This window comes from Drosophila miranda (genome assembly GCF_003369915.1).
Source record: "Drosophila miranda strain MSH22 chromosome Y unlocalized genomic scaffold, D.miranda_PacBio2.1 Contig_Y1_pilon, whole genome shotgun sequence".
In the NCBI taxonomy this organism is placed as follows: Eukaryota; Metazoa; Arthropoda; class Insecta; order Diptera; family Drosophilidae; genus Drosophila; species Drosophila miranda.
In genome coordinates, this window is record NW_022881603.1 from 43,909,640 (window position 1) to 43,934,691 (window position 25,052).

The following is a 25,052-nucleotide window of genomic DNA, read 5'->3' on the forward strand; positions in this document are numbered from 1 at the left end:
CCAAATAGCCCTGGGCGAAAGATCCCCCAAAATATTGTGGAGGGAAACAAGGATGATAGTTTTCCCACGGATTTGATAACCGTTACGGGCACCGAAGGCGAATTCCCACCTGTTCAATGAATCTACCTCCTCTTGCATTTACGGCATTAATTATTGAAAAATTACCCCGGCCAAATAGAGGGGCCCCCGCCGCTCTCAGCGATTCATTTCAAAAACGCAATCAAATTTGAATTTTGAGTCTTTGTCTCCGGGCGGTCTCGAACCTATGTCATCAAAAGAGTCTGCGAGACTCAACGCGCAGCACCAAACAGGTCTCTCCACAAAAATCGGAAATTTGTGAATTTTGTTGAGCAAGCAGTCCACACTTAAATAAACTGCTTGCATTAACATACCCTTTTGGTCAATTTAAAACTAGCCGACAAAATTTTTTTAAATTTTTAATTAAATTTGAGTTTTTACTCCATTCAATCCAGTCATAATTCCATTTTCATGGTTTAAAATGTGTGTGTTAATTGTTGATAGTACAAAAACTGTTTATGACTTCGTAAGAAAACATTTGGAACTAAAGATAGCAGCTAAGAGACTTAAATTGTTCTTTATTCTGTTGTTGATTATTTTAGCAATGGTTTTATTATTGACGAAAGTCAGTGCCAAACGATGGGCTGATGGAGTAGATGGAGTGTGTGCCTAATCACTTTTTATAGTGTTAAATTATACCAATAAAGATGATGTAGCAAGCTTAGCGATAGTTGATTTAAACAAGTAAATTCATTATTTTTGAGATACCAGCTGATCTCAAAGCGTAGAGCTCTGAGATACACTACTCACAATGCAGGCAGCCGAAACTGAGGTTTGCACATACCTATCTATCAAGTGTAGACCTCAAAGTATTATAATTCAACTAACTAATCGCCAATTACACAGCCCAAGCGTACCAAGAGTTATATTTATGAGGTATACCGACTTTTAGAGGAAAAGCCAGGGGTTGAAGAAATATTAATCATGAATCGTTCCGGTGTGCCGATCAAAACGTCAATGGAACGCCAAGACGCACTTCAACATGCCTGTCTTTATGAGAATTTGCGTGAAAAGTGTCAGGCATTTCTATCAAAAATGGAGCCACCACAGCTCCTGACCATGTTGCGAGTCCGTACCAGATTCCACGAGGTCCTGCTAACACCTGATGGCAAGTGCAAAATCCAAAGGATACACATCTTAAGGTTGAGGATCTAAATCGTCATTCCTCCAATTTTTAAATAATTGCTCCTACATATATCTACGTTGTTAGTCATCCAACTTCTTACACGTAAAACATTCTTCTCACTTTGTACACAGCCCAAACACAACAAACTGTTCATTTATGTGACTACCTGAATATAAATTCAATCAAATAAGTAATAAATAGTCCTCAGAGCTTCAGCTTAAAAACAAAATATATTCCAAAAACAGATGACATTTTCTGACCAACAGAAAGTAAATATATTCTTGTACTCGTATTTATAAAACACATTTCATTTTCATACTCTTCAGTATGTACAACATAAACGTTAAGTTCTTCTAGAACTAATGTAAAATATTGAATTTGGTTGTCTGTTGTTTATTTAAATGGATTAATCCTTCAATGGGAAACAGTGCCCGAATCAGTGCAGATTTAGCTTGGACAACGTCAAGTCATTCTCGTCAATAGGGGACACCGTTAGTTTCATTTTGTGCTCCTTGGCCATTTTGGATAACATTACAATGTCCGAGTTTATATACCCCGCAAAAGTGCCACCGACGATTTTTCGGAAGTCTCAAGCTCCTTCACAAGTTCTTCAACACTGGGATTACATTTGGTTTCATCCTTTACTTCTTTAAACTTCTGGCCTGACAACGCACGAGTCCAAATGTCCTGAGATGCCTCTTTGTATTTTTTGATTTTCTTGTCCAGGTCAGTAATCTTAGCACTGATCTCATTGTTATCGGGCTTCTTGGCTTGAGCCTGCATAAATATACACCGAGCATCCTTATATTCGCCTAAGGCGGACAGGGCGCAACCTTCCTGGTAGAGGGCCTTACAGGAAGGCTTATTTTCAGTGAGACGCCGCAAGGCTTTCATCGTAATGCACACGCGTTTGGGATTATGCAATTTATTGTAGCAGATCATCAAGTTTTGCTGGAAAAGTTAAAAAAAAAACACATAAGTGGGGATGAGCCACGACGCTACAAGTTGCATAGTTACATTGAGAGTGATCAACAGAGCGATTTGCTTGCGCTCATCCTCATCATTGGCTAGACGGCAATAGTTTAGAGAGCTTACGGCCCGCTCGAAGGCAGTGACGGCGTTGCGGTAGCGAAAGCGCTTCACACAGTCCTTGCCATGCATGTGCATGTCTAATGCCTTGGGGTAAACTATTGCAAACTTGTCCCGATCCACAGCGGCAATTGACGCGAAGGCATCTGAGTCCCCGATCAATGTGAAGTGAAGAACTTCGATTTTGAAAAGTCCATCTGAACGTGGTTTAAGGCGCGGCGGGCAGCCCATCTCGTGAAATAGCAACTTATAGGATATAATAAATTCGGCTTTTTCATATGGGCGCATGGTAAGTAGAGCAGCCTGGAGGCCTTCTAGCACATCGCAACCTGCACCGGTCTCAAAATAGAATTTAGTTCGGCGCATCAATGAGGAATCAAAAGGAGAACTCTCGCCTTCCCACTATAGCGCACAGCGACACGTGCCTTGTCTGGCACCAGACCTCGGCGAGCTCTTCTTCATCAACATCTGGAGCGTTATCACAATCTTCCATTTCGTCGACATTAAAATCATCATCGCCAGCCCCAAATGGCGACTGTTCTACCTCAAATTGTGAGCCAGAGCCAACGAGTTTTCTAGAAGAGTAAGAGGCAGCGTCTAGGCAGCACATGATTGTGCAAATGTATCAAATTTCGATGCTTACCCAAGTTGCAGTGGTTCCTTGAGCATTTGAGTGCAATATGAAAAATTATCTGCCATTTTTTCCACACTTTTTCCCAACTTTAACTTGTTTGGGTTAATTACAAAAATGCGCGCTAGGCAGTGACACCCTCAGAAATATACCAAGTATATACCGATGAAAAAACGACCTTAGCACACTTATGACCTCTTTAATTAAACAGGATAACAAATTGAGTTAAACTGCGAAAAATAATACTGTTTGTAAATCTTTTCTCTGAAATTACAAAAAGAAAAAACACACACACGATATCTTTCACTGTAACAGCGCCAAAATGATTCAATTTTCTTTATTTTTGGTGGAATATTAAAAAACCGCTTTGGGCGACAATGGGTTAATCGTTCCGTCGAGGATGGGAAACCATATTTCTCGATTTTGATTCAAGATATGCTAATTTTAGCCACTCCCTTTTATTGAACTTTTTATATAAATAAAAAAATGTTGTAACGAAAAAGGTCGAACTGCCCACAAAGTTTTTTTTCTACACGATTAGATACTTTTAAGTACTCCTGAGGACATACATATGTAGATGTGCCAGTTCATAGAACGAATAGATAAAACCACACCATGAAAAACCACGAATTCATTAAACATTTCTAACGCCCCAAATCTATCTGCGTATTTGAAAAGTAATTAAAAAATTTAATTTTGTAATAATAAAACGAGGGGGAACGTTGTGAGTTGCTGCGGACGCCGCAACTCTACATTTATACCCGATACTTAGTCAGTATGGCTCCCCTCCGGCAGACGCCGCGAATATTAAACGACACGAGAAAGAGTGCGTGCGAGAGAGACAGAAAATCAGTCTGACCGTGACGTCGGGCGCTGCGTAGCCACTGCAAATTGATTTGTTCCTTTTGGCTATAAAAATTATCTGATCTGATCCAGATTCAGAAATCTGATAGATATGGTCGTTATCTATGATTCTGCGTTTTTAGTTTTCTCGAATCGTCGAAATTGTGGATGCCACAGATTTTCGCCCGTTGTGTGGTCGGAAGTGTGGGGGGGGGGGCAAAGTTTTGAAATATTCTTGTAGCAGTGACATATCACAGAAGTCTGGATACGGAGACGGACAGACATTCAGGGCTCAATCGCCTCGGCTATTGATGCTGATCCAGAATATATATACTTTATTGGGTCGGAAACGATTCCTTCTGGACGTTACACACATCCACTTTTACCACAAATCTAATATACCCCAATACTCATTTTGAGTATCGGGTATAATAAAAGAAAGTTACATAGCCCCTCCCATCAGGTAACCAACCTCTACCAAAGAACTTTCGCACATGTGGCTAATATCAGTTAAATCTGTTAAGGGGGCATGGTGCACATGCCAAGGCCGCCTCAATACATCAATTCGCGTGCCGAAATTTAAGCCCTGTTTTCAAAACCCAACATTTAATCACTGTTACATACAGTTACAGTTAAATAACCCCCGCTTGCATGCAGGTTCGTTGCAGCGATTGAGAACCAATTATAAGCCACCAACAAGACTGATTGCTGATAATAATAATATTTCAGTTTTTCATTTAAATTTTCTCATCGTCATACATACCTGACGAGAAAAGTTCGGAATTTTTGAATAATGTGCAATCATTGAGACGGCACACTTCCCAAGTGATGGCTCAGTAACTTCGATGGCGCATATCCTCACAAAACGCCAGACGCTGACAGTCTGTAATATATGATTATTATAATGAAAATACAATGAAGATTAGTCGATATTTAATTGGAGTAAAGTAATTACAATGGGGTACTGGGAGGAGAATATATTAAGGCTTAAGGACTAACACGGAATAAAAGAGCAGTGTTTACATGGTTGGGTGGGTAAACTCGAAATAACAACACCTGAATCCGCGCGGCTATACATATGACACAATCGACTGGATTTCTGAAACCCCTAACGCCAGGTTGGCAATTAAAATCTTTTTTATGTGTTTAACTAGAACAACTAAAAGATCCAGCCCATCCAAATAGCCCTGGGCGAAAGATCCCCCAAAATATTGTGGAGGGAAACAAGGATGATAGTTTTCCCACGGATTTGATAACCGTTACGGGCACCGAAGGCGAATTCCCACCTGTTCAATGAATCTACCTCCTCTTGCATTTACGGCATTAATTATTGTAAAATTAAACCCGGCCAAATAGAGGGGCACCCGCCGCTCTCAGCGATTCATTTCAAAAACGCAATCAAATTTGAATTTTGAGTCTTTGTCTCCGGGCGGTCTCGAACCTATGTCATCAAAAGAGTCTGCGAGACTCAACGCGCAGCACCAAACAGGTCTCTCCACAAAAATCGGAAATTTGTGAATTTTGTTGAGCAAGCAGTCCACACTTAAATAAACTGCTTGCATTAACATACCCTTTTGGTCAATTTAAAACTAGCCGACAAAATTTTTTTAAATTTTTAATTAAATTTGAGTTTTTACTCCATTCAATCCAGTCATAATTCCATTTTCATGGTTTAAAATGTGTGTGTTAATTGTTGATAGTACAAAAACTGTTTATGACTTCGTAAGAAAACATTTGGAACTAAAGATAGCAGCTAAGAGACTTAAATTGTTCTTTATTCTGTTGTTGATTATTTTAGCAATGGTTTTATTATTGACGAAAGTCAGTGCCAAACGATGGGCTGATGGAGTAGATGGAGTGTGTGCCTAATCACTTTTTATAGTGTTAAATTATACCAATAAAGATGATGTAGCAAGCTTAGCGATAGTTGATTTAAACAAGTAAATTCATTATTTTTGAGATACCAGCTGATCTCAAAGCGTAGAGCTCTGAGATACACTACTCACAATGCAGGCAGCCGAAACTGAGGTTTGCACATACCTATCTATCAAGTGTAGACCTCAAAGTATTATAATTCAACTAACTAATCGCCAATTCCACAGCCCAAGCGTACCAAGAGTTATATTTATGAGGTATACCGACTTTTAGAGGAAAAGCCAGGGGTTGAAGAAATATTAATCATGAATCGTTCCGGTGTGCCGATCAAAACGTCAATGGAACGCCAAGACGCACTTCAACATGCCTGTCTTTATGAGAATTTGCGTGAAAAGTGTCAGGCATTTCTATCAAAAATGGAGCCACCACAGCTCCTGACCATGTTGCGAGTCCGTACCAGATTCCACGAGGTCCTGCTAACACCTGATGGCAAGTGCAAAATCCAAAGGATACACATCTTAAGGTTGAGGATCTAAATCGTCATTCCTCCAATTTTTAAATAATTGCTCCTACATATATCTACGTTGTTAGTCATCCAACTTCTTACACGTAAAACATTCTTCTCACTTTGTACACAGCCCAAACACAACAAACTGTTCATTTATGTGACTACCTGAATATAAATTCAATCAAATAAGTAATAAATAGTCCTCAGAGCTTCAGCTTAAAAACAAAATATATTCCAAAAACAGATGACATTTTCTGACCAACAGAAAGTAAATATATTCTTGTACTCGTATTTATAAAACACATTTCATTTTCATACTCTTCAGTATGTACAACATAAACGTTAAGTTCTTCTAGAACTAATGTAAAATATTGAATTTGGTTGTCTGTTGTTTATTTAAATGGATTAATCCTTCAATGGGAAACAGTGCCCGAATCAGTGCAGATTTAGCTTGGACAACGTCAAGTCATTCTCGTCAATAGGGGACACCGTTAGTTTCATTTTGTGCTCCTTGGCCATTTTGGATAACATTACAATGTCCGAGTTTATATACCCCGCAAAAGTGCCACCGACGATTTTTCGGAAGTCTCAAGCTCCTTCACAAGTTCTTCAACACTGGGATTACATTTGGTTTCATCCTTTACTTCTTTAAACTTCTGGCCTGACAACGCACGAGTCCAAATGTCCTGAGATGCCTCTTTGTATTTTTTGATTTTCTTGTCCAGGTCAGTAATCTTAGCACTGATCTCATTGTTATCGGGCTTCTTGGCTTGAGCCTGCATAAATATACACCGAGCATCCTTATATTCGCCTAAGGCGGACAGGGCGCAACCTTCCTGGTAGAGGGCCTTACAGGAAGGCTTATTTTCAGTGAGACGCCGCAAGGCTTTCATCGTAATGCACACGCGTTTGGGATTATGCAATTTATTGTAGCAGATCATCAAGTTTTGCTGGAAAAGTTAAAAAAAAAACACATCAGTGGGGATGAGCCACGACGCTACAAGTTGCATAGTTACATTGAGAGTGATCAACAGAGCGATTTGCTTGCGCTCATCCTCATCATTGGCTAGACGGCAATAGTTTAGAGAGCTTACGGCCCGCTCGAAGGCAGTGACGGCGTTGCGGTAGCGAAAGCGCTTCACACAGTCCTTGCCATGCATGTGCATGTCTAATGCCTTGGGGTAAACTATTGCAAACTTGTCCCGATCCACAGCGGCAATTGACGCGAAGGCATCTGAGTCCCCGATCAATGTGAAGTGAAGAACTTCGATTTTGAAAAGTCCATCTGAACGTGGTTTAAGGCGCGGCGGGCAGCCCATCTCGTGAAATAGCAACTTATAGGATATAATAAATTCGGCTTTTTCATATGGGCGCATGGTAAGTACAGCAGCCTGGAGGCCTTCTAGCACATCGCAACCTGCACCGGTCTCAAAATAGAATTTAGTTCGGCGCATCAATGAGGAATCAAAAGGAGAACTCTCGCCTTCCCAATAACCACTATAGCGCACGGCGACACGTGCCTTGTCTGGCACCAGACCTCGGCCCTGGTGCCCCTCACGTGTGATGCTCTTAAAAATGTTCTCATTGATCGGCTCCATCAATTTTTTGAGTTCCTCGAACGATTGGGTCGATGGAGAAGCGAGCTCTTCTTCATCAACATCTGGAGCGTTATCACAATCTTCCATTTCGTCGACATTAAAATCATCATCGCCAGCCCCAAATGGCGACTGTTCTACCTCAAATTGTGAGCCAGAGCCAACGAGTTTTCTAGAAGAGTAAGAGGCAGCGTCTAGGCAGCACATGGTTGTGCAAATGTATCAAATTTCGATGCTTACCCAAGCTGCAGTGGTTCCTTGAGCATTTGAGGGATATATGAAAAATTATCTTCCATTTTTTCCACACTTTTTCCCAACTTTAACTTGTTTGGGTTAATTACAAAAATGCGCGCTAGGCAGTGACACCCTCAGAAATATACCAATTATATACCGATGAAAAAACGACCTTTGCACACTTATGACCTCTTTAATTAAACAGAATAACAAATTGAGTTAAACTGCGAAAAATAATACTGTTTGTAAATCTTTTCTCTGAAATTACAAAAAAAAAACACACACACACAATATCTTTCACTGTAACAGCGCCAAAATGATTCAATTTTCTTTATTTTTGGTGGAATATTAAAAAACCGCTTTGGGCGACAATGGGTTAATCGTTCCGTCGAGGATGGGAAACCATATTTCTCGATTTTGATTCAAGATATGCTAATTTTAGCCACTCCCTTTTATTGAACTTTTTATATAAATAAAAAAATGTTGTAACGAAAAAGGTCGAACTGCCCACAAAGTTTTTTTTCTACACGATTAGCTACTTTTAAGTACTCCTGAGTAGATGTGCCAGTTCATAGAACGAATAGATAAAACGACACCATGAAAAACCACGAATTCATTAAACATTTCTAACGCCCCAAATCTATCTGCGTATTTGAAAAGTAATTAAAAAATTTAATTTTGTAATAATAAAACGAGGGGGAACGTTGTGAGTTGCTGCGGACGCCGCAACTCTACATTTATACCCGATACTTAGTCAGTATGGCTCCCCTCCGGCAGACGCCGCGAATATTAAACGACACGAGAAAGAGTGCGTGCGAGAGAGACAGAAAATCAGTCTGACCGTGACGTCGGGCGCTGCGTAGCCACTGCAAATTGATTTGTTCCTTTTGGCTTTAAAAATTATCTGATCTGATCCAGATTCAGCAATCTGATAGATATGGTCGTTATCTATGATTCTGCGTTTTTAGTTTTCTCGAATCGTCGAAATTGTGGATGCCACAGATTTTCGCCCGTTGTGTGGTCGGAAGTGTGGGGGGGGGGGGGGGGGGGGGGGGGGGCAAAGTTTTGAAATATTCTTGTAGCAGTGACATATCACAGAAGTCTGGATCCAAAACATCGTTGCTCTAGCTCTTATAGTCTTTGAGCACTAGGCGCTGAAGGGGACGGACAGACGGACGGACGGACAGACGGACAGACATTCAGGGCTCAATCGCCTCGGCTATTGATGCTGATCCAGAATATATATACTTTATTGGGTCGGAAACGATTCCTTCTGGACGTTACACACATCCACTTTTACCACAAATCTAATATACCCGAATACTCATTTTGAGTATCGGGTATAATAAAAGAAAGTTACATAGCCCCTCCCATCAGGTAACCAACCTCTACCAAAGAAACTTCGCACATGTGGCTAATATCAGTTAAATCTGTAAAGGGGGCATGGTGCACATGCCAAGGCCGCCTCAATACATCAATTCGCGTGCCGAAATTTAATAAGTGCTCTCCAGAATAAAGCCCTGTTTTCAAAACCCAACATTTAATCACTGTTACATACAGTTACAGTTAAATAACCCCCGCTTGCATGCAGGTTCGTTGCAGCGATTGAGAACCAATTATAAGCCACCAACAAGACTGATTGCTGATAATAATAATATTTCAGTTTTGCATTTAAATTTTCTCATCGTCATACATACCTGACGAGAAAAGTTCGGAATTTTTGAATAATGTGCAATCATTGAGACGGCACACTTCCCAAGTGATGGCTCAGTAACTTCGATGGCGCATATCCTCACAAAACGCCAGACGCGGACAGTCTGTAATATATGATTATTATAATGAAAATACAATGAAGATTAGTCGATATTTAATTGGAGTAAAGTAATTACAATGGGGTACTGGGAGGAGAATATATTAAGGCTTAAGGACTAACACGGAATAAAAGAGCAGTGCTTACATGGTTGGGTGGGTAAACTCGAAATAACAACACCTGAATCCGCGCGGCTATACATATGACACAATCGACTGGATTTCTGTAACCCCTAACGCCAGGTTGGCAATTAAAATCTTTTTTATGTGTTTAACTAGAACAACTAAAAGATCCAGCCCATCCAAATAGCCCTGGGCGAAAGATCCCCCAAAATATTGTGGAGGGAAACAAGGATGATAGTTTTCCCACGGATTTGATAACCGTTACGGGCACCGAAGGCGAATTCCCACCTGTTCAATGAATCTACCTCCTCTTGCATTTACGGCATTAATTATTGTAAAATTAACCAGGCCAAATAGAGGGGCACCCGCCGCTCTCAGCGATTCATTTCAAAAACGCAATCAAATTTGAATTTTGAGTCTTTGTCTCCGGGCGGTCTCGAACCTATGTCATCAAAAGAGTCTGCGAGACTCAACGCGCAGCACCAAACAGGTCTCTCCACAAAAATCGGAAATTTGTGAATTTTGTTGAGCCAGCAGTCCACACTTAAATAAACTGCTTGCATTGACATACCCTTTTGGTCAATTTAAAACTAGCCGACAAAATTTTTTTAAATTTTTAATTAAATTTGAGTTTTTACTCCATTCAATCCAGTCATAATTCCATTTTCATGGTTTAAAATGTGTGTGTTAATTGTTGATAGTACAAAAACTGTTTATGACTTCGTACGAAAACATTTGGAACTAAAGATAGCAGCTAAGATGAGACTTAAATTGTTCTTTATTCTGTTGTTGATTATTCTAGCAATGGTTTTATTAATGACGAAAGTCAGTGCCAAACGATGGGCTGATGGAGTAGATGGAGTGTGTGCCTAATCACTTTTTATAGTGTTAAATTATACCAATAAAGATGATGTAGCAAGCTTAGCGATAGTTGATTTAAACAAGTAAATTCATTATTTTTGAGATACCAGCTGATCTCAAAGCGTAGAGCTCTGAGATACACTACTCACAATGCAGGCAGCCGAAACTGAGGTTTGCACATACCTATCTATCAAGTGTAGACCTCAAAGTATTATAATTCAACTAACTAATCGCCAATTCCACAGCCCAAGCGTACCAAGAGTTATATTTATGAGGTATACCGACTTTTAGAGGAAAAGCCAGGGGTTGAAGAAATATTAATCATGAATCGTTCCGGTGTGCCGATCAAAACGTCAATGGAACGCCAAGACGCACTTCAACATGCCTGTCTTTATGAGAATTTGCGTGAAAAGTGTCAGGCATTTCTATCAAAAATGGAGCCACCACAGCTCCTGACCATGTTGCGAGTCCGTACTAGATTCCACGAGGTCCTGCTAACACCTGATGGCAAGTGCAAAATCCAAAGGATACACATCTTAAGGTTGAGGATCTAAATCGTCATTCCTCCAATTTTTAAATAATTGATCCTACCTTTCTCTACGTTGTTATTCATCCAACTTCTTACACGTAAAACATTCTTCTCACTTTGTACACAGCCCAAACACAACAAACTGTTCATTTATGTGACTACCTGAATATAAATTCAATCAAATAAGTAATAAATAGTCCTCAGAGCTTCAGCTTAAAAACAAAATATATTCCAAAAACAGATGACATTTTCTGACCAACAGAAAGTAAATATATTCTTGTACTCGTATTTATAAAACACATTTCATTTTCATACTCTTCAGTATGTACAACATAAACGTTAAGTTCTTCTAGAACTAATGTAAAATATTGAATTTGGTTGTCTGTTGTTTATTTAAATGGATTAATCCTTCAATGGGAAACAGTGCCCGAATCAGTGCAGATTTAGCTTGGACAACGTCAAGTCATTCTCGTCAATAGGGGACACCCTTAGTTTCATTTTGTGCTCCTTGGCCATTTTGGATAACATTACAATGTCCGAGTTTATATACGCCGCAAAAGTGCCACCGACGATTTTTCGGAAGTCTCAAGCTCCTTCACAAGCTCTTCAACACTGGGATTACATTTGGTTTCATCCTTTACTTCTTTAAACTTCTGGCCTGACAACGCACGAGTCCAAATGTCCTGAGATGCCTCTTTGTATTTTTTTTTCTTGTCCAGCTCAGTAATCTTAGCACTGATCTCATTGTTATCGGGCTTCTTGGCTTGAGCCTGCATAAATATACACCGAGCATCCTTATATTCGCCTAAGGCGGACAGGGCGCAACCTTCCTGGTAGAGGGCCTTACAGGAAGGCTTATTTTCAGTGAGACGCCGCAAGGCTTTCATCGTAATGCACACGCGTTTGGGATTATGCAATTTATTGTAGCAGATCATCAAGTTTTGCTGGAAAAGTTAAAAAAAAAAACACATAAGTGGGGATGAGCCACGACGCTACAAGTTGCATAGTTACATTGAGAGTGATCAACAGAGCGATTTGCTTGCGCTCATCCTCATCATTGGCTAGACGGCAATAGTTTAGAGAGCTTACGGCCCGCTCGAAGGCAGTGACGGCGTTGCGGTAGCGAAAGCGCTTCACACAGTCCTTGCCATGCATGTGCATGTCTAATGCCTTGGGGTAAACTATTGCAAACTTGTCCCGATCCACAGCGGCAATTGACGCGAAGGCATCTGAGTCCCCTATAAATGTGAAGTGAAGAACTTCGATTTTGAAAAGTCCATCTGAACGTGGTTTAAGGCGCGGCGGGCAGCCCATCTCGTGAAATAGCAACTTATAGGATATAATAAATTCGGCTTTTTCATATGGGCGCATGGTAAGTACAGCAGCCTGGAGGCCTTCTAGCACATCGCAACCTGCACCGGTCTCAAAATAGAATTTAGTTCGGCGCATCAATGAGGAATCAAAAGGAGAACTCTCGCCTTCCCAATAACCACTATAGCGCACGGCGACACGTGCCTTGTCTGGCACCAGACCTCGGCCCTGGTGCCCCTCACGTGTGATGCTCTTAAAAATGTTCTCATTGATCGGCTCCATCAATTTTTTGAGTTCCTCGAACGATTGGGTCGATGGAGAAGCGAGCTCTTCTTCATCAACATCTGGAGCGTTATCACAATCTTCCATTTCGTCGACATTAAAATCATCATCGCCAGCCCCAAATGGCGACTGTTCTACCTCAAATTGTGAGCCAGAGCCAGCGAGTTTTCTAGAAGAGTAAGAGGCAGCGTCTAGGCAGCACATGGTTGTGCAAATGTATCAAATTTCGATGCTTACCCAAGCTGCAGTGGTTCCTTGAGCATTTGAGGGATATATGAAAAATTATCTTCCATTTTTTCCACATTCTTTTTCCACTTTAACTTGTTTGGGTTAATTACAAAAATGCGCGCTAGGCAGTGACACCCTCAGAAATATACCAAGTATATACCGATGAAAAAACGACCTTAGCCCACTTATGACCTCTTTAATAACAAATTGAGTTAAACTGCGGAAAATAATACTGTTTGTAAATCTTTTCTCTGAAATTACAAAAAAAAAAAACACACACACACACGATATCTTTCACTGTAACAGCGCCAAAATGATTCAATTTTCTTTATTTTTGGTGGAATATTAAAAAACCGCCTTGGGCGACAATGGGTTAATCGTTCCGTCGAGGATGGGAAATCATATTTCTCGATTTTGATTCAAGATATGCTAATTTTAGCCACTCCCTTTTATTGAACTTTTTATATAAATAAAAAAATGTTGTAACGAAAAAGGTCGAACTGCCCACAAAGTTTTTTTCTACACGATTAGCTACTTTTAAGTACTCCTGAGTACATATGTAGATGTGGCAGTTCATAGAACGAATAGATAAAACCACACCATGAAAAACCACGAATTCATTAAACATTTCTAACGCCCCAAATCTATCTGCGTATTTGAAAAGTAATTAAAAAATTTAATTTTGTAATAATAAAACGAGGGGGAACGTTGTGAGTTGCTGCGGACGCCGCAACTCTACATTTATACCCGATACTTAGACAGTATGGCTCCCCTCCGGCAGACGCCGCGAATATTAAACGACACGACAAAGAGTGCGTGCGAGAGAGACAGAAAATCAGTCTGACAGTGACGTCGGGCGCTGCGTAGCCACTGATTGATTTGTTCCTTTTGGCTATAACAATTATCTGATCTGATCCAGATTCAGCAATCTGATAGATATGGTCGTTATCTATGATTCTGCGTTTTTAGTTTTCTCGAATCTGCAATATTGTGGATGCAACAGATTTTCGTCCTTTGTGTAGGCGGAGGGGGGTGGGGAGAAATTTTAAGATAAACATTTTATAGTGAGATCTAACAGGAGTGAGGATACTAAATTTGGTTACTCTACCGTTAATAGTCTCTGAGATTTGTGGATGCCCCAGATTTTCGTCCTTTGCGGGGGCGGAAGGGGGTGTGGCGAAATTTTGACACAAAACGGTCAAGGTCCGATATCACAGGAGTGTGGATACCAAAATTGGTTGCCCTGGCTCTTATAGGTTCTGAGATCCTTGAACTCATATTTTGCAATTGGCTAAACCGACCATGAAACCTGTGTGTCAGAGAGAGACAGAGCGAGAAAGAATGAAATTGTTTTCTTGATTCTGGCTATAATAATTATACGATCTGGTTCAGATTTTGCACTCTAGAAGATATAGTCATCTTCTACGATTCTGCGTTTTTAGTTTTCTCGTATCGTCGGAATTGTGGATGCCACAGATTTTCGACCTTTGTGGGGGCGGAAGTGGGGGGGGGGGGGGGGGGCGCAAAGTTTTGAAATATTCTTGTAGCAGTGACATATCACAGAAGTCTGGATCCAAAACATCGTTGCTCTAGCTCTTATAGTCTTTGAGCACTAGGCGCTGAAGGGGACGGACAGACGGACGGACGGACAGACGGACAGACATTCAGGGCTCAATCGCCTCGGCTATTGATGCTGATCCAGAATATATATACTTTATTGGGTCGGAAACGATTCCTTCTGGACGTTACACACATCCACTTTTACCACAAATCTAATATACCCCAATACTCATTTTGAGTATCGGGTATTGTGGAGATAATGTTTTTTATCAGGGCAAGCAAGCGCAGAGCTTTAACAAACAAATGAGTGACATGGACATAAGTAACAAACAAAATAAGCGGCTGAGGGCCAAGAATTAGGTGCTATTTGGCAAGCAGCTAATCGGCTGGGTTCTGCTCCGAACAGGTATAATAAAAGAAAGTTACATAGCCCCTCCCATCAGGTAACCAACCTCTACCAAAGAACTTTCGCACATGTGGCTAATATCAGTTAAATCTGTTAAGGGGGCATGGTGCACATGCCAAGGCCGCCTCAATACATCAATTCGCGTGCCGAAATTTAATAAGTGCTCTCCAGAATTAAGCCCTGTTTTCAAAACCCAACATTTAACCACTGTTACATACAGTTACAGTTAAATAACCCCCGCTTGCATGCAGGTTCGTTGCAGCGATTGAGAACCAATTATAAGCCACCAACAAGACTGATTGCTGATAATAATAATATTTCAGTTTTGCATTTAAATTTTCTCATCGTCATACATACCTGACGAGAAAAGTTCGGAATTTTTGAATAATGTGCAATCATTGAGACGGCACACTTCCCAAGTGATGGCTCAGTAACTTCGATGGCGCATATCCTCACAAAACGCCAGACGCTGACAGTCTGTAATATATGATTATTATAATGAAAATACAATGAAGATTAGTCGATATTTAATTGGAGTTAAGTAATTACAATGGGGTACTGGGAGGAGAATATATTAAGGCTTAAGGAGCGCTTCGTAATAAAAGAGCAGTGTTTACATGGTTGGGTGGGTAAACTCGAAATAACAACACCTGAATCCGCGCGGCTATACATATGACACAATCGACTGGATTTCTGTAACCCCTAACGCCAGGTTGGCAATTAAAATCTTTTTTATGTGTTTAACTAGAACAACTAAAAGATCCAGCCCATCCAAATAGCCCTGGGCGAAAGATCCCCCAAAATATTGTGGAGGGAAACAAGGATGATAGTTTTCCCACGGATTTGATAACCGTTACGGGCACCGAAGGCGAATTCCCACCTGTTCAATGAATCTACCTCCTCTTGCATTTACGGCATTAATTATTGTAAAATTAACCAGGCCAAATAGAGGGGCACCCGCCGCTCTCAGCGATTCATTTCAAAAACGCAATCAAATTTGAATTTTGAGTCTTTGTCTCCGGGCGGTCTCGAACCTATGTCATCAAAAGAGTCTGCGAGACTCAACGCGCAGCCCCAAACAGGTCTCTCCACAAAAATCGGAAATTTGTGAATTTTGTTGAGCAAGCAGTCCACACTTAAATAAACTGCTTGCATTAACATACCCTTTTGGTCAATTTAAAACTAGCCGACAAAATTTTTTTTAATTTTTAATTAAATTTGAGTTTTTACTCCATTCAATCCAGTCATAATTCTATTTTCATGGTTTAAAATGTGTGTGTTAATTGTTGATAGTACAAAAACTGTTTATGACTTCGTACGAAAACATTTGGAACTAAAGATAGCAGCTAAGATGAGACTTAAATTGTTCTTTATTCTGTTGTTGATTATTCTAGCAATGGTTTTATTAATGACGAAAGTCAGTGCCAAACGATGGGCTGATGGAGTAGATGAAGTGTGTGCCTAATCACTTTTTATAGTGTTAAATTATACCAATAAAGATGATGTAGCAAGCTTAGCGATAGTTGATTTAAACAAGTAAATTCATTATTTTTGAGATACCAGCTGATCTCAAAGCGTAGAGCTCTGAGATACACTACTCACAATGCAGGCAGCCGAAACTGAGGTTTGCACATACCTATCTATCAAGTGTAGACCTCAAAGTATTATAATTCAACTAACTAATCGCCAATTCCACAGCCCAAGCGTACCAAGAGTTATATTGATGAGGTATACCGACTTTTAGAGGAAAAGCCAGGGGTTGAAGAAATATTAATCATGAATCGTTCCGGTGTGCCGATCAAAACGCCAATGGAACGCCAAGACGCACTTCAACATGCCTGTCTTTATGAGAATTTGCGGGAAAAGTGTCAGGCATTTCTATCAAAAATGGAGCCACCACAGCTCCTGACCATGTTGCGAGTCCGTACCAGATTCCACGAGGTCCTGCTAACACCTAATGGCAAGATAACCGTTTTGGTAGTGCAAAATCCAAAGGATACACATCTTAAGGTAGAGGATCTAAATCGTCATTCCTCCAATTTTTAAATAATTGCTCCTACATATATCTACGTTGTTAGTCATCCAACTTCTTACACGTAAAACATTCTTCTCACTTTGTACACAGCCCAAACACAACAAACTGTTCATTTATGTGACTACCTGAATATAAATTCAATCAAATAAGTAATAAATAGTCCTCAGAGCTTCAGCTTAAAAACAAAATATATTCCAAAAACAGATGACATTTTCTGACCAACAGAAAGTAAATATATTCTTGTACTCGTATTTATAAAACACATTTCATTTTCATACTCTTCAGTATGTACAACATAAACGTTAAGTTCTTCTAGAACTAATGTAAAATATTGAATTTGGTTGTCTGTTGTTTATTTAAATGGATTAATCCTTCAATGGGAAACAGTGCCCGAATCAGTGCAGATTTAGCTTGGACAACGTCAAGTCATTCTCGTCAATAGGGGACACCCTTAGTTTCATTTTGTGCTCCTTGGCCATTTTGGATAACATTACAATGTCCGAGTTTATATACCCCGCAAAAGTGCCACCGACGATTTTTCGGAAGTCTCAAGCTCCTTCACAAGCTCTTCAACACTGGGATTACATTTGGTTTCATCCTTTACTTCTTTAAACTTCTGGCCTGACAACGCACGAGTCCAAATGTCCTGAGATGCCTCTTTGTATTTTTTGATTTTCTTGTCCAGGTCAGTAATCTTAGCACTGATCTCATTGTTATCGGGCTTCTTGGCTTGAGCCTGCATAAATATACACCGAGCATCCTTATATTCGCCTAAGGCGGACAGGGCGCAACCTTCCTGGTAGAGGGCCTTACAGGAAGGCTTATTTTCAGTGAGACGCCGCAAGGCTTTCATCGTAATGCACACGCGTTTGGGATTATGCAATTTATTGTAGCAGATCATCAAGTTTTGCTGGAAAAGTTAAAAAAAAAAACACATAAGTGGGGATGAGCCACGACGCTACAAGTTTCATAGTTACATTGAGAGTGATCAACAGAGCGATTTGCTTGCGCTCATCCTCATCATTGGCTAGACGGCAATAGTTTAGAGAGCTTACGGCCCGCTCGAAGGCAGTGACGGCGTTGCGGTAGCGAAAGCGCTTCACACAGTCCTTGCCATGCATGTGCATGTCTAATGCCTTGGGGTAAACTATTGCAAACTTGTCCCGATCCACAGCGGCAATTGACGCGAAGGCATCTGAGTCCCCGATCAATGTGAAGTGAAGAACTTCGATTTTGAAAAGTCCATCTGAACGTGGTTTAAGGCGCGGCGGGCAGCCCATCTCGTGAAATAGCAACTTATAGGATATAATAAATTCGGCTTTTTCATATGGGCGCATGGTAAGTACAGCAGCCTGGAGGCCTTCTAGCACATCGCAACCTGCACCGGTCTCAAAATAGAATTTAGTTCGGCGCATCAATGAGGAATCAAAAGGAGAACTCTCGCCTTCCCAATAACCACTATAGCGCACGGCGACACGTGCCTTGTCTGGCACCAGACCTCGGCCTTGGTGCCCCTCACGTGTGATGCTCTTAAAAATGTTCTCATTGATCGGCTCCATCAATTTTTTGAGTTCCTCGAACGATTGGGTCGATGGAGAAGCGAGCTCTTCTTCATCAACATCTGGAGCGTTATCACAATCTTCCATTTCGTCGACATTAAAATCATCATCGCCAGCCCCAAATGGCGACTGTTCTACCTCAAATTGTGAGCCAGAGCCAGCGAGTTTTCTAGAAGAGTAAGAGGCAGCGTCTAGGCAGCACATGGTTGTGCAAATGTATCAAATTTCGATGCTTACCCAAGCTGCAGTGGTTCCTTGAGCATTTGAGGGATATATGAAAAATTATCTTCCATTTTTTACACACTTTTTCCCAACTTTAACTTGTTTGGGTTAATTACAAAAATGCGCGCTAGGCAGTGACACCCTCAGAAATATACCAAGTATATACCGATGAAAAAACGACCTTAGCCCACTTATGACCTCTTTAATAACAAATTGAGTTAAACTGCGGAAAATAATACTGTTTGTAAATCTTTTCTCTGAAATTACAAAAAAAAAAAACACACACACACACGATATCTTTCACTGTAACAGCGCCAAAATGATTCAATTTTCTTTATTTTTGGTGGAATATTAAAAAACCGCCTTGGGCGACAATGGGTTAATCGTTCCGTCGAGGATGGGAAACCATATTTCTCGATTTTGATTCAAGATATGCTAATTTTAGCCACTCCCTTTTATTGAACTTTTTATATAAATAAAAAAATGTTGTAACGAAAAAGGTCGAACTGCCCACAAAGTTTTTTTCTACACGATTAGCTACTTTTAAGTACTCCTGAGTACATATGTAGATGTGGCAGTTCATAGAACGAATAGATAAAACCACACCATGAAAAACCACGAATTCATTAAACATTTCTAACGCCCCAAATCTATCTGCGTATTTGAAAAGTAATTAAAAAATTTAATTTTGTAATAATAAAACGAGGGGGAACGTTGTGAGTTGCTGCGGACGCCGCAACTCTACATTTATACCCGATACTTAGACAGTATGGCTCCCCTCCGGCAGACGCCGCGAATATTAAACGACACGACAAAGAGTGCGTGCGAGAGAGACAGAAAATCAGTCTGACAGTGACGTCGGGCGCTGCGTAGCCACTGATTGATTTGTTCCTTTTGGCTATAACAATTATCTGATCTGATCCAGATTCAGCAATCTGATAGATATGGTCGTTATCTATGATTCTGCGTTTTTAGTTTTCTCGAATCTGCAATATTGTGGATGCAACAGATTTTCGTCCTTTGTGTAGGCGGAAGGGGGTGGGGAGAAATTTTAAGATAAACATTTTATAGTGAGATCTAACAGGAGTGAGGATACTAAATTTGGTTACTCTACCGTTAATAGTCTCTGAGATTTGTGGATGCCCCAGATTTTCGTCCTTTGCGGGGGCGGAAGGGGGTGTGGCGAAATTTTGACACAAAACGGTCAAGGTCCGATATCACAGGAGTGTGGATACCAAAATTGGTTGCCCTGGCTCTTATATGTTCTGAGATCCTTGAACTCATATTTTGCAATTGGCTAAACCGACCATGAAACCTGTGTGTCAGAGAGAGACAGAGCGAGAAAGAATGAAATTGTTTTCTTGATTCTGGCTATAATAATTATAAGATCTGGTTCAGATTTTGCACTCTAGAAGATATAGTCATCTTCTACGATTCTGCGTTTTTAGTTTTCTCGTATCGTCGGAATTGTGGATGCCACAGATTTTCGACCTTTGTGGGGGCGGAAGTGGGGGGGGGGGGGGCGCAAAGTTTTGAAATATTCTTGTAGCAGTGACATATCACAGAAGTCTGGATCCAAAACATCGTTGCTCTAGCTCTTATAGTCTTTGAGCACTAGGCGCTGAAGGGGACGGACAGACGGACGGACGGACAGACGGACAGACATTCAGGGCTCAATCGCCTCGGCTATTGATGCTGATCCAGAATATATATACTTTATTGGGTCGGAAACGATTCCTTCTGGACGTTACACACATCCACTTTTACCACAAATCTAATATACCCCAATACTCATTTTGAGTATCGGGTATTGTGGAGATAATGTTTTTTATCAGGGCAAGCAAGCGCAGAGCTTTAACAAACAAATGAGTGACATAGACATAAGTAACAAACAAAATAAGCGGCTGAGGGCCAAGAATTAGGTGCTATTTGGCAAGCAGCTAATCGGCTGGGTTCTGCTCCGAACAGGTATAATAAAAGAAAGTTACATAGCCCCTCCCATCAGGTAACCAACCTCTACCAAAGAATTTTCGCACGTGTGGCTAATATCAGTTAAATCTGTTAAGGGGGCATGGTGCACATGCCAAGGCCGCCTCAATATATCAATTCGCGTGCCGAAATTTAATAAGTGCTCTCCAGAATTAAGCCCTGTTTTTAAAACCCAACATTTAATCACTGTTACATACAGTTACAGTTAAATAACCCCCGCTTGCATGCAGGTTCGTTGCAGCGATTGAGAACCAATTATAAGCCACCAACAAGACTGATTGCTGATAATAATAATATTTCAGTTTTGCATTTAAATTTTCTCATCGTCATACATACCTGACGAGAAAAGTTCGGAATTTTTGAATAATGTGCAATCATTGAGACGGCACACTTCCCAAGTGATGGCTCAGTAACTTCGATGGCGCATATCCTCACAAAACGCCAGACGCTGACAGTCTGTAATATATGATTATTATAATGAAAATACAATGAAGATTAGTCGATATTTAATTGGAGTAAAGTAATTACAATGGGGTACTGGGAGGAGAATATATTAAGGCTTAAGGACTAACACGGAATAAAAGAGCAGTGTTTACATGGTTGGGTGGGTAAACTCGAAATAACAACACCTGAATCCGCGCGGCTATACATATGACACAATCGACTGGATTTCTGTAACCCCTAACGCCAGGTTGGCAATTAAAATCTTTTTTATGTGTTAAACTAGAACAACTAAAAGATCCAGCCCATCCAAATAGCCCTGGGCGAAAGATCCCCCAAAATATTGTGGAGGGAAACAAGGATGATAGTTTTCCCACGGATTTGATAACCGTTACGGGCACCGAAGGCGAATTCCCACCTGTTCAATGAATCTACCTCCTCTTGCATTTACGGCATTAATTATTGTAAAATTAACCAGGCCAAATAGAGGGGCACCCGCCGCTCTCAGCGATTCATTTCAAAAACGCAATAAAATTTGAATTTTGAGTCTTTGTCTCCGGGCGGTCTCGAACCTATGTCATCAAAAGAGTCTGCGAGACTCAACGCGCAGCCCCAAACAGGTCTCTCCACAAAAATCGGAAATTTGTGAATTTTGTTGAGCAAGCAGTCCACACTTAAATAAACTGCTTGCATTAACATACCCTTTTGGTCAATTTAAAACTAGCCGCCAAAATTTTTTTAAGTTTTTAATTAAATTTGAGTTTTCACTCCATTCAATCCAGTCATAATTCCATTTTCATGGTTTAAAGTATGTGTGTTAATTGTTGATGGTACAAAAACTGTTTATGACTTCGTACGAAAACATTTGGAACTAAAGATAGCAGCTAAGATGAGACTTAAATTGTTCTTTATTCTGTTGTTGATTATTCTAGCAATGGTTTTATTTATGACGAAAGTCAGTGCCAAACGATGGGCTGATGGAGTAGATGGAGTGTGTGCCTAATCACTTTTTATAGTGTTAAATTATACCAATAAAGATGATGTAGCAAGCTTAGCGATAGTTGAATTAAACAAGTAATTTCATTATTTTTGAGATACCAGCTGATCTCAAAGCGTAGAGCTCTGAGATACACTACTCACAATGCAGGCAGCCGAAACTGAGGTTTGCACATACCTATCTATCAAATGTAGACCTCAAAGTATTATAATTCAACTAACTAATCGCCAATTCCACAACCCAAGAGTTATATTGATGAGGTATACCGACTTTTAGAGGAAAAGCCAGGGGTTGAAGTAATATTAATCATGAATCGTTCCGGTGTGCCGATCAAAACGTCAATGGAACGCCAAGACGCACTTCAACATGCCTGTCTTTATGAGAATTTGCGTGAAAAGTGTCAGGCATTTCTATCAAAAATGGAGCCACCACAGCCCCTGACCATGTTGCGAGTCCGTACCAGATTCCACGAGGTCCTGCTAACACCTGATGGCAAGTGCAAAATCCAAAGGATACACATCTTAAGGTTGAGGATCTAAATCGTCATTCCCCCAATTTTTAAATAATTGCTCCTACATATATATACGTTGTTAGTCATCCAACTTCTTACACGTAAAACATTCTTCTCACTTTGTACACAGCCCAAACACAACAAACTGTTCATTTATGTGACTACCTGAATATAAATTCAATCAAATAAGTAATAAATAGTCCTCAGAGCTTCAGCTTAAAAACAAAATATATTCCAAAAACAGATGACATTTTCTGACCAACAGAAAGTAAATATATTCTTGTACTCGTATTTATAAAACACATTTCATTTTCATACTCTTCAGTATGTACAACATAAACGTTAAGTTCCTCTAGAACTAATGTAAAATATTGAATTTGGTTGTCTGTTGTTTATTTAAATGGATTAATCCTTCAATGGGAAACAGTGCCCGAATCAGTGCAGATTTAGCTTGGACAACGTCAAGTCATTCTCGTCAATAGGGGTTAGTTTCATTTTGTGCTCCTTGGCAATTTTGGATAACATTACAATGTCCGAGTTTATATAGGCACCCCGCAAAAGTGCCACCGACGATTTTTCGGAAGTCTCAAGCTCCTTCACAAGTTCTTCAACACTGGGATTACATTTGGTTTCATCCTTTACTTCTTTAAACTTCTGGCCTGACAACGCACGAGTCCAAATGTCCTGAGATGCCTCTTTGTATTTTTTGATTTTCTTGTCCAGGTCAGTAATCTTAGCACTGATCTCATTGTTATCGGGCTGCTTGGCTTGAGCCTGCATAAATATACACCGAGCATCCTTAAATTCGCCTAAGGCGGACAGGGCGCAACCTTCCTGGTAGAGGGCCTTACAGGGCCTTAGAGGGCTTATTTTCAGTGAGACGCCGCAAGGCTTTCATCGTAATGCACACGCGTTTGGGATTATGCAATTTATTGTAGCAGATCATCAAGTTTTGCTGGAAAAGTTAAAAAAAAAACACATAAGTGGGGATGAGCCACGACGCTACAAGTTGCATAGTTACATTGAGAGTGATCAACAGAGCTATTTGCTTGCGCTCATCCTCATCATTGGCTAAGCGGCAATAGTTTAGAGAGCTTACGGCCCGCTCGAAGGCAGTGACGGCGTTGCGGTAGCGAAAGCGCTTCACACAGTCCCTGCCATGCATCTGCATGTCTAATGCCTTGGGGTAAACTATTGCAAACTTGTCCCGATCCACAGCGGCCATTGACGCGAAGGCATCTGAGTCCCCGATCAATGTGAAGTGAAGAACTTCGATTTTGAAAAGTCCATCCGAACGTGGTTTAATGCGCGGCGGGCAGCCCATCTCGTGAAATAGCAACTTATAGGATATAATAAATTCGGCTTTTTCATATGGGCGCATGGTAAGTACAGCAGCCTGGAGGCCTTCTAGCACATCGCAACCTGCACCGGTCTCAAAATAGAATTTAGTTCGGCGCATCAATGAGGAATCAAAAGGAGAACTCTCGCCTTCCCAATAACCACTATAGCGCACAGCGACACGGGCCTTGTCTGGCACCAGACCTGGGCCCTGGTGCCCCTCACGTGTGATGCGCTTAAAAATGTTCTCATTGATCGGCTCCATCAATTTTTTGAGTTCCTCGAACGATTGGGTCGATGGAGAAGCGAGCTCTTCTTCATCAACATCTGGAGCGTTATCACAACCTTCCATTTCGTCGACATTAAAATCATCATCGCCAGCCCCAAATGGCGACTGTTCTACCTCAAATTGTGAGCCAGAGCCAACGAGTTTTCTAGAAGAGTAAGAGGCAGCGTCTAGGCAGCACATGATTGTGCAAATGTATCAAATTTCGATGCTTACCCAAGTTGCAGTGGTTCCTTGAGCATTTGAGTGCAATATGAAAAATTATCTTCCATTTTTTCCACACTTTTTCCCAACTTTAACTTGTTTGGGTTAATTACAAAAATGCGCGCTAGGCAGTGACACCCTCAGAAATATACCAAGTATATACCGATGAAAAAACGACCTTAGCCCACTTATGACCTCTTTAATAACAAATTGAGTTAAACTGCGGAAAATAATACTGTTTGTAAATCTTTTCTCTGAAATTACAAAAAAAAAAAACACACACACACACGATATCTTTCACTGTAACAGCGCCAAAATGATTCAATTTTCTTTATTTTTGGTGGAATATTAAAAAACCGCCTTGGGCGACAATGGGTTAATC

The 25,052-nt window shown here is 40.6% G+C and overlaps 7 protein-coding genes across 12 annotated transcripts; 4 read left to right on the plus strand and 3 right to left on the minus strand.

The window, feature by feature from the left end:
- The first annotated feature begins 622 nt into the window (after window positions 1–622).
- On the plus strand, window positions 623–1,428 carry LOC117190288 (dynein light chain roadblock-type 1-like). The gene is made up of 2 exons (XM_033395370.1): window positions 623–850; window positions 925–1,428. The coding sequence occupies exons 1-2, from the start codon at window positions 830–832 to the stop codon at window positions 1,231–1,233; spliced, it is 330 nt and encodes a 109-aa protein (XP_033251261.1). The 5' UTR covers window positions 623–829; the 3' UTR covers window positions 1,234–1,428.
- On the minus strand, window positions 1,416–7,968 carry LOC117190240 (inactive peptidyl-prolyl cis-trans isomerase shutdown-like). Of its 2 annotated transcripts, XM_033395293.1 has the most exons (3): window positions 7,634–7,968; window positions 2,222–2,688; window positions 1,416–2,155 (listed from the first exon to the last, which is right to left on the minus strand). In XM_033395293.1, exons 1-3 carry the CDS (start codon window positions 7,950–7,952, stop codon window positions 1,751–1,753), a joined length of 1,191 nt encoding a protein of 396 aa, XP_033251184.1. In that variant the 5' UTR covers window positions 7,953–7,968; the 3' UTR covers window positions 1,416–1,750. The 2 variants fall into 2 exon arrangements, with proteins under 2 accessions (XP_033251184.1, XP_033251183.1); XM_033395292.1 differs by lacking the exons at window positions 1,416–2,155; window positions 2,222–2,688 and adding an exon at window positions 6,361–7,100 and having other exon boundaries at window positions 7,167–7,967.
- Window positions 5,586–6,373, plus strand: LOC117190290 (dynein light chain roadblock-type 1-like). The gene is made up of 2 exons (XM_033395372.1): window positions 5,586–5,795; window positions 5,870–6,373. The coding sequence occupies exons 1-2, from the start codon at window positions 5,775–5,777 to the stop codon at window positions 6,176–6,178; spliced, it is 330 nt and encodes a 109-aa protein (XP_033251263.1). The 5' UTR covers window positions 5,586–5,774; the 3' UTR covers window positions 6,179–6,373.
- Window positions 7,969–10,621: 2,653 nt separating the features above from the next.
- Window positions 10,622–11,353, plus strand: LOC117190291 (dynein light chain roadblock-type 1-like). The gene is made up of 2 exons (XM_033395373.1): window positions 10,622–10,943; window positions 11,018–11,353. The coding sequence occupies exons 1-2, from the start codon at window positions 10,923–10,925 to the stop codon at window positions 11,324–11,326; spliced, it is 330 nt and encodes a 109-aa protein (XP_033251264.1). The 5' UTR covers window positions 10,622–10,922; the 3' UTR covers window positions 11,327–11,353.
- Window positions 11,354–11,508: 155 nt separating this feature from the next.
- Window positions 11,509–13,190, minus strand: LOC117190238 (inactive peptidyl-prolyl cis-trans isomerase shutdown-like). The gene is made up of 3 exons (XM_033395288.1): window positions 13,132–13,190; window positions 12,313–13,063; window positions 11,509–12,245 (listed from the first exon to the last, which is right to left on the minus strand). The coding sequence occupies exons 1-3, from the start codon at window positions 13,185–13,187 to the stop codon at window positions 11,844–11,846; spliced, it is 1,209 nt and encodes a 402-aa protein (XP_033251179.1). The 5' UTR covers window positions 13,188–13,190; the 3' UTR covers window positions 11,509–11,843.
- A 3,185-nt stretch (window positions 13,191–16,375) lies between these two features.
- Window positions 16,376–23,142, plus strand: LOC117190278 (dynein light chain roadblock-type 1-like). 3 transcript variants are annotated; one of them, XM_033395357.1, is made up of 3 exons: window positions 16,376–16,712; window positions 16,787–17,029; window positions 22,805–23,142. In XM_033395357.1, the coding sequence occupies exons 1-3, from the start codon at window positions 16,692–16,694 to the stop codon at window positions 22,868–22,870; spliced, it is 330 nt and encodes a 109-aa protein (XP_033251248.1). In that variant the 5' UTR covers window positions 16,376–16,691; the 3' UTR covers window positions 22,871–23,142. The 3 variants fall into 3 exon arrangements, with proteins under 3 accessions (XP_033251248.1, XP_033251247.1, XP_033251249.1); XM_033395358.1 differs by lacking the exons at window positions 16,376–16,712; window positions 16,787–17,029 and adding an exon at window positions 22,198–22,496 and having other exon boundaries at window positions 22,577–22,857; window positions 22,926–23,142; XM_033395356.1 differs by lacking the exon at window positions 22,805–23,142 and having other exon boundaries at window positions 16,383–16,712; window positions 16,787–17,306.
- LOC117190237 (inactive peptidyl-prolyl cis-trans isomerase shutdown-like) lies at window positions 17,294–24,828 on the minus strand. 3 transcript variants are annotated; one of them, XM_033395285.1, is made up of 3 exons: window positions 24,683–24,825; window positions 18,101–18,851; window positions 17,294–18,033 (listed from the first exon to the last, which is right to left on the minus strand). In XM_033395285.1, exons 1-3 carry the CDS (start codon window positions 24,736–24,738, stop codon window positions 17,629–17,631), a joined length of 1,212 nt encoding a protein of 403 aa, XP_033251176.1. In that variant the 5' UTR covers window positions 24,739–24,825; the 3' UTR covers window positions 17,294–17,628. The 3 variants fall into 3 exon arrangements, with proteins under 3 accessions (XP_033251176.1, XP_033251177.1, XP_033251178.1); XM_033395286.1 differs by lacking the exon at window positions 24,683–24,825 and adding an exon at window positions 18,920–19,059; XM_033395287.1 differs by lacking the exons at window positions 17,294–18,033; window positions 18,101–18,851 and adding exons at window positions 23,630–23,797; window positions 23,864–24,614 and having other exon boundaries at window positions 24,683–24,828.
- Window positions 24,829–25,052: the final 224 nt, after the last annotated feature.